At 40.9% G+C, this 14,668-nt stretch overlaps 2 protein-coding genes across 3 annotated transcripts in view; one reads left to right on the forward strand and one right to left on the reverse strand.

Moving 5' to 3' along the window:
- MRPS27 (mitochondrial ribosomal protein S27) overlaps window positions 1-3,822 on the reverse strand; it is a 103,382-nt gene extending 99,560 nt beyond the window's left edge. The window contains exon 1 of the mRNA XM_021700312.1: window positions 3,750-3,822. Within this exon, the coding sequence (XP_021555987.1) occupies window positions 3,750-3,822 (73 nt within the window). The remainder of the gene's footprint in view (window positions 1-3,749) is intronic.
- A 113-nt stretch (window positions 3,823-3,935) lies between these two features.
- Window positions 3,936-14,668, forward strand: part of PTCD2 (pentatricopeptide repeat domain 2) — a 31,292-nt gene continuing 20,559 nt past the window's right edge. The window contains exons 1-4 of one of the 2 annotated variants that reach the window (XM_021700300.1): window positions 3,936-4,052; window positions 5,417-5,509; window positions 8,821-8,950; window positions 13,075-13,192. In XM_021700300.1, coding sequence (XP_021555975.1) covers window positions 3,941-4,052; window positions 5,417-5,509; window positions 8,821-8,950; window positions 13,075-13,192 — 453 coding nt within the window. In that variant the 5' untranslated portion in view covers window positions 3,936-3,940. The remainder of the gene's footprint in view (window positions 4,053-5,416; window positions 5,510-8,820; window positions 8,951-13,074; window positions 13,193-14,668) is intronic. The other variant, XM_044916800.1, reaches the window with a different exon arrangement.

Consider the following 14,668-nt stretch of genomic DNA (forward strand, 5'->3'; position numbering starts at 1 on the left):
GACGAAGAATTTAAATTTGGCAAATAGCAAATTTTCCTAGACCAATAGAAACCAATGATAAATGTAGGAATGAGTGGCCAAGTCTGGTAGGCAGAAAAATGACCCTCCAAAAGACGTCCATGTCTTAATCTCCAGAACCTGTGAACATGTTAGGGTACACAGCTAAAGGGGATTGAGGTTAAGATCACCAATGATGTTAAAATGAGGCGACTGTACTGGGTTATCCAGGTGAGCCCAATGTAGTCACAAGGTCTTTAAAAGTGAAAAAGGGGGAAGACAGGTACTGCTGATGAAGGGTAATTGGAAGGCAGGCAGGCAGGCAGGGACAAGCCCCCGCCTCCGCCTCCGCCCCCGCCCTAAGAGGAAACCATCCTTAAAAGGATTTACACCACCCAGGAAGGAGCCCTCCACCCTTTCCCATATGATAGACAGGTGACAAAAATCTGATTGGATGACAGGTGCAGGGAGCGTTAATCAGATTGAAACAGCCCACCAACAAGCCCATAAAAAGCCCTAGACTTAGAAACTCTGGTGGCAACCCCTTTGGGTCCCCTCCCTCCTTGGGAGCTTGTGCTATCACTTTGCTATCGTTCAGTAAACCTTGCTTCTCTGCCCACTACTGTCTGGTCTCCCTCTTCATACTTCGAAGTGGCGTGACCAAGAACCGTGGGCACCGACGGAGAAAAAAAATCCTACAACACTATGATGTGTGAAGGATGGGGTGATATAAGGCCTTGACTTGCTCATGTTCAAGATGTTTGAAAAAGGGGAGCATCAGCCAAGGAATGTAAGGGGTCTCTCGAAGAGGGAAAAGACATGGAAACAGATTTTCCCCTAGAGATTCCTGAAGGAAACCCATCTTTTTCAACACCTTGAATTTAGCACAGCCAGACCTTATGTCAGACTTCTGACCTACAGAACTGTACCATAATACCTGTATTGTTTTAAACCACGTAATTTGTGGTAATTTGTTACAACAGCAATAGGAAATTACTACACCTTAAGAAAGACAAACATTCCATTTCTGTAAGCCTTTTAAAGCAAGATGTTTATCTTTTTGATACTTTACAAATGACGTCATTTAAAAAATCTTTGCATTTCTGTATAGTAGTTGGAAGGTCTGTATATTAACATTAGAATCAAAGATTTCCTATGAAGTCAGACAATGTTAAATTGGGTGAACAATGGTAAAGTGGAAAATCTAAAACAGTTTCTTAAACTTTAATGTGTATGTGAACCTTGATAAAGTGAAGGTTCTGATTCAGTAGGTCTTCAGTGGGGACAGAGACTCTGTATTTCTAACAATTTTCCACGTGATACGATGTTACTCCTCAGACCACATTGAAGTAGTAAGTGGATAAAACAATAACAGCCTCCCAGTTTCAGGTCTGAGTCTGAATAATCCCACTCTGCAAATGCCACCCAACAGTACACATAAACCTTTCCTGAACTTGGCTATCCTTCAGCCAGTTAGCTTTGGGGGCAACCATATTCTCTAAGATAAAACTCTCCACCATAAAAAATATTTTCTCTATTTAATTCCAGAAAAGCTACCTCCGAAGACCAGAATTTCAAAGTTTAGTGAAAAGTGATTGGCTCTACATACTTACTCATTTTATAGTTATTTTGGCCTTCAGACCAATGTCTCCAAACATGTTTTCCATCCAAAGAAAAGCAGTGATTGTCGACACAGATATGCTCTAGAGTCACAAAGTCTGCAGCTGGAATCCTTGCCTGGCTAATAAATGGTATGAAACCTGGGCAAGTTGCATAGTCTCTGAGCCGCTTTCATCATATGTAAAATAGAGAAATATTGCCTACCTTGTATCATAGTTGAAATGAGGGCATGTTAAGTGCCTACTCAAATGTTCACTATGTAATAGGTCCCAATAAATTTGCTTTCTCTACTCTCTTCATAACTTTAAATCACTTTTCTAGTTTGTACCAAGTACATTTTCCCCTCTCTTATCCTGTAATGGCTCAAGATGTTATGCTGACTTAAAAGTCAATCATCTTATCTGCATTGTCAAATCCGGGATGGTCCTTAATGCACTATCCAGCATACTTCTATTACTTGCCTTATAGCTTCCAGTTCCTGATTTCCAGACTCCTTTCTTCTGTGGTCTAACCTAGTGCTTATTCAATAGAACCTAATGATGGAAATGATCAATTCTGAGCTGTGCATCTGTAGCCACTAACTACAGGTCTCTACTGAACACTTAAAATGTGGTCAGTGTGACTAAAAAACCTGAATTTCTTATTTTAACTAATTTCAATAGCCACATGTAGCTAATAGCTACCACAATGTAACAACACAGGTATATCTGACTACAAGTTCACCAGTGGAGAACAAAATGCTAACTGGAAATTCAATTCACCCTTATCTAATATCCATTCTCTTGTTAGAATGATGGCCTCAAACACTATGCAACCATGATAGTCTCCCTGATACACAATTCAAGGTCTTGTGTAAATTGAAAAGCATTTACTAAGAGCCATAATTAAGCATGCTAGCAAATAGGTACAGCAGCTAATTCTTATTGAGACGCCAGGTACTGTACATACTGCTTTACCTAATGTGTGGCACTAAACATTTTCACCTGCTAGGTCAACCAGTTAAACTTCAGAAAACCTGGTGGCCAACAATGAGGTTTTGAGTTGATATTTAATAGCTGTTCCTAAAGAACTGTGAACAGTATAAGTGTTGGTTTTTAATAGGAGCTACAGGGTATGCTGGAAAGAGAAGATAACGGGCACTGGAAACATCAATTGTGATTACTGCATTTTAGTCATATAATCATACACCTATCAGGATTTAGCTTGTATAAATGTCAACTTTTTCTAATGTCTTTATCAGCAGATCCATCAAAAACATTTTGTGAGGTGCCGTTTACTCAAATATCCAAGTACAGTTGACCCTTGAATAATACCACTTTGAACTGCAGGGGTCCCCTTACACAGATTTTTTTTCAATAAATACAGTATAGTCCTCTAGATTTACTAAATCTTTACTAAAGATTTTAGTAACATTTTCTGTAGCTCACTTTACTGTGAAGAATACACTATACAATTACATAAAACATAAAAAATAAGGATTAATGGACTGTTTGTTACGGGTAAGGTCAACAGTATGCTTAAGTTTGGGGGGGAGTCAAACACAATCTTTCAACTGCCTGGGATCATGCCCCTAACCCCTGAGTTGTTCAAGGGTCAACTAACTATACTTCAGAAGTACCTATTGGCTCTACACGTGGAAAACTGTGGCATAGAAAGGTCACTCAAAAGTTGTGCCCCAGGTCATCAGATAATGAGAAATTAGCACTGAAATTCTTATCCCAAGTGGAGATCAAAGGTCTCCAATTGTGAGGTGGTGAGGAGTAGGTTTAGGACGCCCCTCCAAAGACATTTAAGCAGGGAGGAAAACTTCCTAGCTCTGAAGTGGGCACATTTGGACTCTTCAATGGCAGGAAAGAGACCCTAACACACAAACCCTGCAAATCATATGCAAAAGACCTCATGCCATAACTTCATCTACTCTGCACACCTCTGGACCGGCAGGCACTATTTTGGGTAAGGAGACGGGTCCGAGGCCATACTTCCCTTTCTGTACTACCCAACGCTCCAAATGGTTAGCAACTAGATCCCAGAAGCATTTCTTGTCCTGTTGAAAGTCCACAGCTCCCTTCCCTTAAGGAAGAGTTATCAGGTGACGAAAGAAGTAGCCCCACAAAAGCAGAACAGCCACCAACCTGCCAGAGAGAGCGGAGGCAGAGGCACTTTCCGCGCCAGAAGGAAGCAGCGGCTCAGTATGAGAGCTGCCATCTTGGAGCATACCAAGAGGATGAACGTCCGGGGATTGCGGGCGGAGGAAGGGGTGGGGTCATAGGCCGCCGCTCCGCCCCCCTCCCCGGCTCCCGTAGTTGGTGTGGCCCGGGACAGCATGGCTGCCACGATTCGGCTGCCGAAACACGACGTGCTGCAGGCGCTGCGGAGTTCGGTATATCCCCGGGTGGGAGGCTCAGGCTCCACGTGCTGCCGCTGCCCTCTCGGAGGTATCCGCGGCCTCTGGTCGTGAAGGAGGGGAGGAATGGGAAAGAAGGGAGTTTAACACCTCAGCAGGCATCACTTGGGAAATAACAGCGCCTCAGTCACTCACTGGCCAGGAGCGTTCGAGCTTGCTCTTTCGCCCTCTGGTTGCGTGCGTGTGCAGCACTGGCTCTGGGTGTTATGGACACCCGTGTGCCTGGGAACGAAAGGACAGCCGGGCTGGGGTCTCGACCTTGGTGCTGTAGTAGTCCCTCAGAGGAGGCGACGCTGTTGTCTGGAAATCTCTCCCCCTTGGGTGTACTGTTCTGCACAATTTGGTAGCAGAGGTCTTAGACTCTGAATTTGGCGCTCCAGCTCTGCCGCTAATAGTCTGAAAGACCTTGTGCAGGTTTCTTCATTTGTAAAATTGTCCCTTAATAACTTTATGGAAATGATTAAATTTGAATATGCTGGTGAGTGATAATAAAATACTTAACACTTGGTGTCGGGTATTACTCTATGCATTTTACGTATATTAATTCCTTTTCTCTTCACAACCCCCAGTGAGAGAGGTTCCCATTCTTTTCTCTATTTACAGGGGTGGAAACAGCTAGACCGAGTAATTAGCCCAAGGTGAGAGGAAAGTGGTAGAGGAGGGATTTGCACTCAGGCAGCACAACAGTACAATCCTGCTGTAACCGTATCTCTGGATCTCTCCTCATAAATAGACAATACCTTTTATTGGTAACCTGTTATTGCCCTACAGAAGAGGTCTTCAGTGAATGATTCTTTGACCAGGCTCCACTCCGTGCACAGCCAAGCATCCAAAAGAAATGTTTCCCAAACTTATCTTTTCTACCAAGCTGTGGTTAGTGATTTCTGATACATCATGAGGATACCGACAACCCAATTCTGAGAGGCCTTAACTCCTGATTTCACAAATGGTAGAACCGGGAATTCCAATGGTCACAGTCTAGCTGTTTGCACTACCCTATGTGCTTCCACCTAGATAAACCGAAACTAGATCTACCAGTTTGACGTTTAAACAGTAACCTTTAGTTTTGTTTTTTTTTTTTATTCCCTTGTAATCCCATAACTAGATGGGGAATGTATTATTTGTCTTTCACTTCCCAGATTCCTCTCAACCCGTCTCCATACAGTTAATCACTAGCTCCTTTCACACACAAAAACAAAACTTGCCGAGAATTTGAATTTTCCGATAGTTTAGAGATGTTTACTTTTCCACCAGGGTGACTTATTTGTAGCTGTCCAGATAGATTATTTATGTTAAGTGAAGATCAGTTATTAGAAAGAGGCAATCAAGTTCTACTCATGTTTTTGCTAAGTATAAGATAGTGAAAATGATTTTACTTTTTTCTTTGATTTTTAGCTAAAAGATACCTACTTACAGATAATATTGTGAAATTAAAAGAATTTCAGCATAAGAAGGTGGCTATTGCATATCATCTTCCTGGCACCAAAGGTAATTGAATCTGTTTTGTTAATTCTTTCATTGATGTGTCATTCAAGTTTTTTCTCTCTTTATCCCTGTCTGAGAAAAAATTGACATGGATTATTCTTAATTTCCTAGACTACCCTTAAATGTACTTTTCATCTCACTTTCTACTACTACAGAGTCTACCACTCTCCTCTTGTCACATTTCCCAGGATCCCAGAGAAATGCTAAAATTAGTGTTGGAACCAGTCCTCTCCAGATTCATGCCACCCAGACTAAGTATCATGGGTCAGCAGCAGCTGGGAATTTCATAGAAATACCAAACTTGAAGCCCCAGACTGTTAATATGCACAGTAAAGTCTGAGAATAACTGCTCGAGATGATTGGCTTTCACATTTTTGATGCACCTCTGAGTAAAAAGTATATTTTACATAGTATCTCCAGTATACGCATACATATATATACCCAAGTGAAATATAGTGAAACAAAACCATCCCATGTGTGATGCATTTTCTTTTCTTCTCTTTCTTTCTTTCTTTTTTTTTTTTAATATTTGAGAGAGAGTGAGGGTGGGGGGAAGGGAAGGAGGGACAGAAGGAGAGGAGAGAATTTCAAGTGAACTCCCTGCTGAGCATGGAGCCTGCCTAGGGGCTCACTTGATCCAGTGACCCTGAGATCATGACCTTAGCTGAAATCAAGAGTCGGAAGCTCAACTGAGCCCCCCAGGTGCCCCCTGTGATGCATTTTCATATTTTTCTCCTCGGCTGAAAAAATCAATAGGCTAAAAGAAAGATTTTTTTTTTTAATTATCAAAATATTAGTCATTGTTGAGCCTGGGTGATGGACACATGAGAGCATAATGTTCTCTCTCTGTTTTGGGCTATGTTTGAATATTTTTATTACAAAAAGCTGAAAACACACCACCACCCTAGGTCTTACTCCTTTCAGCATCTGAGAAATCTTGTTGAATTCATTCCCTCTCTCCTGCACATTTTTTCCAGTACTTTAAATTCCTTTGTAAACATAACAAGACTCCTCTCTTTCAGTAACAGTTTAGTTTGTCCCTACTGACTTTTTCAAATCTCCTTACTCTCACCGTCAAATGTTTCTGAGCACCTAAAAAACACTTAATTGCTTCTGGCCCTCCAGAAATCACTCTTTCCTCACCTCTCCACTAATCATATTATTACATTATACCACCTGTGGAATGAGAACATAAACTTTAAAAGGCAGAGGGAGAGGGAGAATATGTTCATCTTCAGTATGGGAGACTCAGTCTGGATTTTACCTCAGTCTTCTTTTTACCCGTTTACCTTTTGGAGCTTTGTAAAATTGGAGGAATTAGGGTTCGTGTCATTTTCTAGTTAGATCCAAGTGTCATAGTCATTCTAAGGCTGTGACAGTTGTGCATATGTTCTGAAAGGCAATTAATATAATAAGTGCCAGTTTACTCCATGGTCCGATTGATATTTATAAAATCCCATCCACATTTCTTCATTATAAAAACCCACAGTGGTCCTCTGTCATATACCACATTGTGCACACCTCCCTGACTTCCTAGCTCCTCCATAGTGGGACCTTACCCTTTCTGGAGTTCAGTATGATTTCCTGTTAATCTAGTCATAGTTCTCCCCTCAGCGCTCCCTCGCCCACCCCATCCTGTGATATTATTCATGCTGATTCTCATACCAGGAATGCTCCCAACTCCTTCCTTCTCCAGCCCCTTCCTTTCTCTCTGGTACTTCTCCACTTCAACCATACCTGGTCTGCTTCTGCCACCCTGATATCTTTTTTCTGTATCATGTGTATAGTTGGTCAAATGTCACCCCCTCCATCACTGTTTTCAGATAGCTTTGTATAAATATATCTTGTTTTCTCAAATAGACTAAGTTCTTTCAGGGCATGAACCATAGCTTAGCCTTCCCTGTGTTACGAGCACTTAAATCTTGATTATTTGTTTTAAAATGCAAATTACATCTCTTGAAGTTTTGGATTCTTAAAGGTTATTAAAAAGTATAAGATATAAAGTCATTCCATTAAAATTTTTTATATTAGAAATTATTTAAAAATAGTTAACAGAATAAATTCACTTAAATCTGACAAGTGACAGAATGAAGATGAGAATAATGTGTATGATTTACTGGCAGTTACTATGTGCTAGGCCCTGTGCTAAGTGCTTAACATACATTATCTCAGGATACCCCAGGAGGTAGCTCTCATGATCCTCACTTTACACGTGAGGAATCAAATCTCACAAACAAGCATCTCCCCATAGCATACAAGTGGCAAAGCCCAGGTCTTTCCATCTGTAAAACCTTCAACCATGATATGGTTCTGCAAATAACGATTGAAGGGTCCACAGCATTAATTTAAAGCAGGTGGGCCTTCTTTTCTTGTAAATTGAGAACAGTGTCTGTCTCAGCTTCCCAGTCTTGTGTTTTAATGTGTATTGTACCATTCCTTTAAGCAGCCTTCCTTCAAAGCTCTGGGTTTTAGAGCAAAACCTGTAGACTTTAATTGGCAGCTCACATGCTTCTTTGATGCTGCCCTTGCATCTCACCCCCCATTCTGCTGAGAATCTGGTCCCTTCCTAATGCCAAGAAGCAGTGTTTCCTTTTGGTGTTTGACTGTCTCCATAGTCAGTCAAATACAAGATAGGGAACAGAGATAGAGCGTAATCACCTTGATATGATTCTGTTACAGAGAGTGTTTGCTGCTATTTAGAGGGTAGTTTTTTTTACCCCCTGTGCATTATGTAGTTCTGTGTCATGCTTTCTAACAACTGAGTAGGGAGACCAAGATAAATGAGCAGTAGAGTTGAACCAAATGAAAGAGACGTGAAGTATTCCTGAATTGTGTGGGTCAGCCATTGGGGCAAACCCACCTTCACTGCATATTTTCCTTTCACTTTTCCTGCTAGGTACCCTACCAATTGATGGTTTGGATGTCTTGGTTACTTTTTTTTTTTTTTTCCCCTAATGGATCACCTATAGGTACAGTTCTTTGAGGTAAGCCTCTGGTACATGAGTTCTTAAACTTTAATGTGTGGATCACCCAGGTAGTCCAAATTGCATATTCTTGTGTTCCTACCCCCACAGATTGTATGTTAGAAAGTTTTGAGTGGGCCTCTGGCCTGTAGCATAGCTAGTTTGCTTCATAGACCTTCTGTGACACTGTTCTTGAGGAGACTAGCCAGTGATGGGAGCTACATGGTCATGAGCCCCTCTCAATGCCCCTTTGCAATGTGCCAGGATCCAGCGTCCCCTTCTTCCTGAGGTCAGATTCCTGATAGTCCCAATCAGCCTGAGTGATGACCATTATACCATGCTTTCTTCCAGCAACCTATCTGAGAAACATGGAAGAGAAATTGACTCAGAACAAGCTCATCCTGAAGGAGGAGTTGAAAACCTTGCTTCATTTGAGCGATTCCCGGGACGATATGGAACTGGTTAAAAATGTCATTTACAGGTGAGGCATTTACCTAGAATTCTGCCAGCTTTGGTTTCTTCTCACTCTGTTCTTTTCCCTGAACAATCTCATCCACTTAACAAGGTTTCAGCTATCACCTGTGCATTGATGACTTTTAAATCTCTTGTCCACATGCCTGCACTGAGCTCCAGACATTTATATTCATTTATCAAACACTTACTGGATTCCTTCTATATGCCAGGTACTGAGGATAGAAAACCAGAATTCATGCCTCAAGAAATCACCAGCCTGATGAACTCTTCTCCTATGTCCCCTAGGTCTTCACATTCAGATTGCTTCTTTTTGCTGTGTTTTCTGTTGCACTGATCACTCAGGACAGATACCAGGGAGCCTCTTTCCCCTAATCTCATTTGCTCTCCTCCCTGACAGGATAAGAAATCCCACTGCTTCCACTTCCCTGGTATCTCTCATCTCTAGCCTTCCTCTCTCTGCCCTCATTACCAGTGTCTTAGTTCAGGCCTCATCGTATCTCACCAGAACTTTTAATTTTTTTTTAATTTGACAGAGAGAGCACAAGCAGGCAGAGTAGCAGGCAGAAGGAGAGGGAGAAGCAGGCTCCCCGTTGAGCAGGGAGCCTGATGTGGGGCTCGATCCCAGGACCCTAGGATCATGACCTGAACCGAAGACAGTCGTTTAACCAACTGAGCCACCCAAAGCCCCTAAGGTTAGCTGTTATACACCAGAACTTAATGGCTTGACAAGACAATTATTTATTACTTCTCTATTATTTATTACTGTCTATTCTCTATTGTTACTGTGGGTCAGGAATTGAAGCCAGTTAGTGGGGCAGCTCTTTGTTGGTGTCAGCTAGTCACTTGCTCATCCATAGTCAGCTGCTGGCTAGGCTGAGCTGGAAGGTCCAAGAAGCTTCACTTACATTTCTGGTGCCTGAGTCCATGTGGCCCTTCCTTCCCCTTGGAATGTCTCACCATTCATGAGTCTAGCCTGGGCTGCACTAGCACCCAGCACAAGTAGAAGCTGCAGGCCTTGTAAAGCAGCCCAGAGCTGGCACAGCTTCACTTCTGTCACATTCTCTTGGTCAAGGCAATTCACCTGGCCAACCCACATGCAGGGGGAGAAGCAAGAGTTCCACCTCTGAATGGATCAACCACTGTTGATATTCTTATACATTTTCTCACTGATTTTTTGTGTGCAAAGGTTGTGTGGTTTTGGTGGGGTTTATTTACACATTTCTAACTGTTGTATATATAATGATAGTGTTTTCTAGTTAGTATTCTAGCATATATGTTTTTGCTTGTTAATGATATACTTAGGAGTTGGGGCGCCTGGGTGGCTCAGCCACTTAAGTGTCTGCCTTTGGCTCGAGTCATGATCCCAGGATCCTCGGATCTAGCCCCATGTCAGGCTCCCTGCTCAGTGGGGAGCCTGCTTCTCCCTCTCCTTCTGCCTGCTGCTCCCCCTGCCTGTGCTCTCTCTCTGTCAAATGAATAAATAAAATCTTTTAAAAATATGATATACTTAGGAATTATATTTTAATGGCTTTACAATATTCCATTGTATGTCAGGTTTTCTAATTAATTGTGCCACTATTGTTGAATGTCTGCATTATTTGATTTTTCATCAGTATAAATAATGCCATATGAGCAACTCTATGCATAAAATTTACTCTTTATGTTTTGGTGGTGATCAGAAGATAGGAATCTTTGAAAACTTCTCGATACAAAGTGTCAGATTATTTTCTAGGAGGGTTATGTTAATTTACAGTCACACAGTATTAGCATCCTAATTCTGTTTCTGTTTTCTGTTTCACAAAGTTGAATCATTGAGACCCTCTGGCCTGTTTTACTGTCAGTCTATTTTTACTACCCAAAGCTAATTCGATGCTGGTAACTCCGCCGAATTGCTGTCTCTTCCCTTTACTTGTGGAGAAAAAGTGGGAAGATGGGCAGGTCCATGGCCTAACCATCCTGTTCTCTCTCTTGCTGAGACAGGCACCCCACTGCTGGGGAAGAATAGTAATGAGCCAGAACGTAAGTTCTTTATTGAGTCAAAAATGAGGAGGAACTTAATCCCTCCATAATCTTGACCACCTGCTGTTACGTGGTTTATAGGGAGATTTTTAGATTCTCTGATTTGAACATTTCTTGTCAAGAAGAGGTAATATATTATCTCTGTGAATTTCTAGCATTTTTATTAGTGTAAATATCCTCTAAATAGGGAAAACTTTTGTTTTTGCATTGTTTTTAATCTGGCACAAATTTTTCATAATGCTATTTTTGGGATATTTTGATTTTTAAAGTTTTTTTCCACAGCATACTTTACATTTCTTAAAAGCTAACATACATGGAAGGTTTTCTGTGTGCTAGGCATGTCATCTCATTTAATCCTCACAAAAACCCTTTGAGTTGGACTTTTATCTTCATTTATAGATGAAGAAATTGAGGCATAGAGTGGCTAATTAATTTGCTCATCATTATACAGTTAGTAAAAGAGCTGGGATTTGAACTGTCAGTTTGGAATCAGAGTCTAAAAATCCTTAATCACTATACTATGCTGCTTTTAATAACTTAATTCTTTTTTCCCTTCAGTATTATTGAAGTATAATTGACAACTAAAAGTCATGTGTATTTAAGGTATACAACTGAAGCTTTGACATAATTTAATTCATAACTTGTAATGAAGCAATGAATATATTTTGTTACTTCTATAATTCGATTATGAAATGCATCTTTAAAAGTACATGTTCTCGGGGCGCCTGGGTGGCTCAGTCGTTAAGCGTCTGCCTTCGGCTCAGGTCATGATCCCAGGGTCCTGGGATCGAGCCCCGCATCGGGCTCCCTGCTCCGCGGGAAGCCTGCTTCTCCCTCTCCCACTCCCCCTGCTTGTGTTCCCTCTCTCGCTGTGTCTCTCACTGTCAAATAAATAAAATCTTTAAAATAAATAAATAAATAAATAAATAAAAGTACATGTTCTCAGGGCGCCTGGGTGGCTCAGTCAATTAAGCATCTGCCTTCGGCTCAGGTCACGATCCTTGGGTCCTGGAATGGAGCCCCTTGTTGGGCTCCCTGCTCAGCGGGGTGTCTGCTTCTCCCTCTCCCTCTGCCCGCCCCCCCGCCTCCCCCTGCTTGTGCTCTCTCTCGCTTGTGCTCACTTGCTTGCTCTCTCAAATAAGTAAATAAAATTAAAAAATAAATAAATAAAAGTACATATCGTCATTCTGTTTGGCAGTATGTATGTTTAGATAAACTATCCATAATGTTACTCTGACTTTCTTCTGTGATTTCTGCAGGGTAAAAAGTATTCTGTCTTTAAAGTCCGCTTCTCCCCATGGTATGTGTGATTTATTCACATAATGAGTCTTACTAAAATCTGGTTTACATGTAATCATGAGGTACTTATTTTGTCACCAGATTGTCTTCTTGGTGTCTAAAACAGAAAGAGTTGGTTATTGAAAGTAAATTTATGCTAGCAATTTTCAGTTCTACAGTTCTCACTGGTGGCTGACTGCTTGTAGAAATCTCAAGCCACATCTAAGATGTCACTGTCTTTGAAATTAGCCTTTTCATAAAAATAAACTTCAGAATCGTGTTTAATTTGTTCAATTGTTAATTGATGGTAGTTCACATATGCCTTTGCCTGAGCAGAGAAAAACGGAGATGGGTCTAAATTGTAAAGTACATCTGTAGGGGTTGTCTGCCATCCTATATGGAGAAGTCACATTTGAGAGGGACAGAGCATAGCATCACTTCACTGCTTCCATTTGTTCCTCTCTAGATGAGGTCTACACAGAGACAGTGCCGTTGTCATGGGCTTGCTGATGCAAGGTCCCTGTTACTCCCTGACATATGCTAACCCTAAGTCCTAGCGGGTTGTTAATAAATTGAGATGATTACAATGTACATTTTTCCATTCTTTTATTTCACATGATTATGTGGGCATCTGACACTTTTATTTAAATGCCTGGTATACTTCTGCACTCCAGAATTCCTCTGATTATCTTCATTTCTGTACTTTTCTCCCTCCAGACTGAGAGTACCTCATGCTTTATTGTGTCCCCAATGTTTAGCAGAGTATATGCCACAATCTTTCTGTCCTTTTCCCTGCATCCACTGTTTGGCTCATGGAATCATTTTGATTACCAGGTACCATGCAGAGAACAGAAATGTGACTTTCGGAGAGTATAAATTTGGACCACTTTTCATGAGGTTGTGCTATGAGTTGGATCTTGAGGAATCTGCAGTGGAACTCATCAAAGACCAGGTTATTGTCTCCTGATTGCTTTTGCTGTCAATGTGATTTCCTTGTGCTGAGCATGGGGTGTTTTTAGTGATGTTAACGAAGACATCTCTCTTCCGCACTTATTCCTGGGTTAGATTTTTCAGAGCAAGGCTGCTGGGCTGAAGGAATCAGTGTTGACCTGCATTTTAAGGTGTCCTTGGAGTCCTTGCTATGAAAAGGCCTAGGTTTTTTAATACAGAGGTGTAGGACAGGTGCAGAAGAGCTGTATGTACAAATTGCTTTGGGTGTGACCTGGTACTGACCTCCTCTCTGAGAAGCTTTTAGTGGGCAATAGTTTAAGGCTGGCTACCATTTTAAGATTGCCTTTCCTAACCTCATGTGCTTCTCCTTTGTGGTTGTATTTTTTACTTCTGGTTGATGGCCACATTGTAAAGTGCTTTTCTGTTTTCAGAATACTTTCACATCTTCTGATTTTCTATTCCTAAAGCAAAGATAACAGTGATTATTTTTGTAATTATTTATTGACTATTTACTGTGTCCTCAGCACTGTGCTTAAGCACTATATCTATTTGATTTGTTTCCCACAGACCCTGCTGAGGTAGATACTATTAATCTATCTATTTTACAGTTGATGAAACTGGGTCTTAGAGACATAAACTTATGCATGGTCAGAAACATTTATTTTGGAGCCAGGGCTGGCCACCTGGGATACTTTTGTATTTTTTGGAACCCTCCTATGTTGTCTTTCTGTCTAGTACTCTTCATCTCACGTGTCCTGTGCATGGTGGAGCTGTTAACTCTTGGCTTGCCCCTCTTTTAAGGACACCCATGGTTTAGAAAAATGACTATAAAATATTAGTTACCGGAGAAAAGGTGGTTTCACAACAGTGTGGATTGGTTTGAACCTGTTTTTTTCCTAAAAGAAGAAATATACATATTTACATTTTAGTATATATGTATTAAAAATCTGTGAGAATCTAATGAAACCCCTACTGCTTGTCTTTAGGAGGTAGAAGTACAGGAAATTCTCACTTTTTACTCTATACCTTTTTGTATTGTTTGACTATTCAATAATCATATGTTGTAATTAAAGGAAAATGAAAACTTTACTACAGTGATAGCCATGAGTATAATGATAAAAAACAGAAAGAAAATGCAACTTTACTTTGTTTTTGTTTTCTTTAACTTAGACTCATGTCTGAAATACTCATATACAACCAAGTTTCCTGGAGTAGCAAAATAAACTGAATTTGAGTCCAGTGACCTAAAGCCTAATCCTGTTTCCACTCTTAATTTAGTGTGTCCCCTACCCAGAACCCTGTGGTGCTGCCGGTGCGGTAGGCACTAGCGGCGTGTGTCTCCGGATCCCCTGGACCATGGCTAGTTCAAACCACATGTGCTATAAGGGTAAAATACGTGATGCATTTCAAATGCTTAGTATACAAAAGAAGAAATAAAGTACTTTATTCATTTTTTTATTGATTGTATGTTGAAATT

Source organism: Neomonachus schauinslandi, chromosome 7 (genome assembly GCF_002201575.2).
Source record: "Neomonachus schauinslandi chromosome 7, ASM220157v2, whole genome shotgun sequence".
Classification (NCBI taxonomy): domain Eukaryota; kingdom Metazoa; phylum Chordata; class Mammalia; order Carnivora; family Phocidae; genus Neomonachus; species Neomonachus schauinslandi.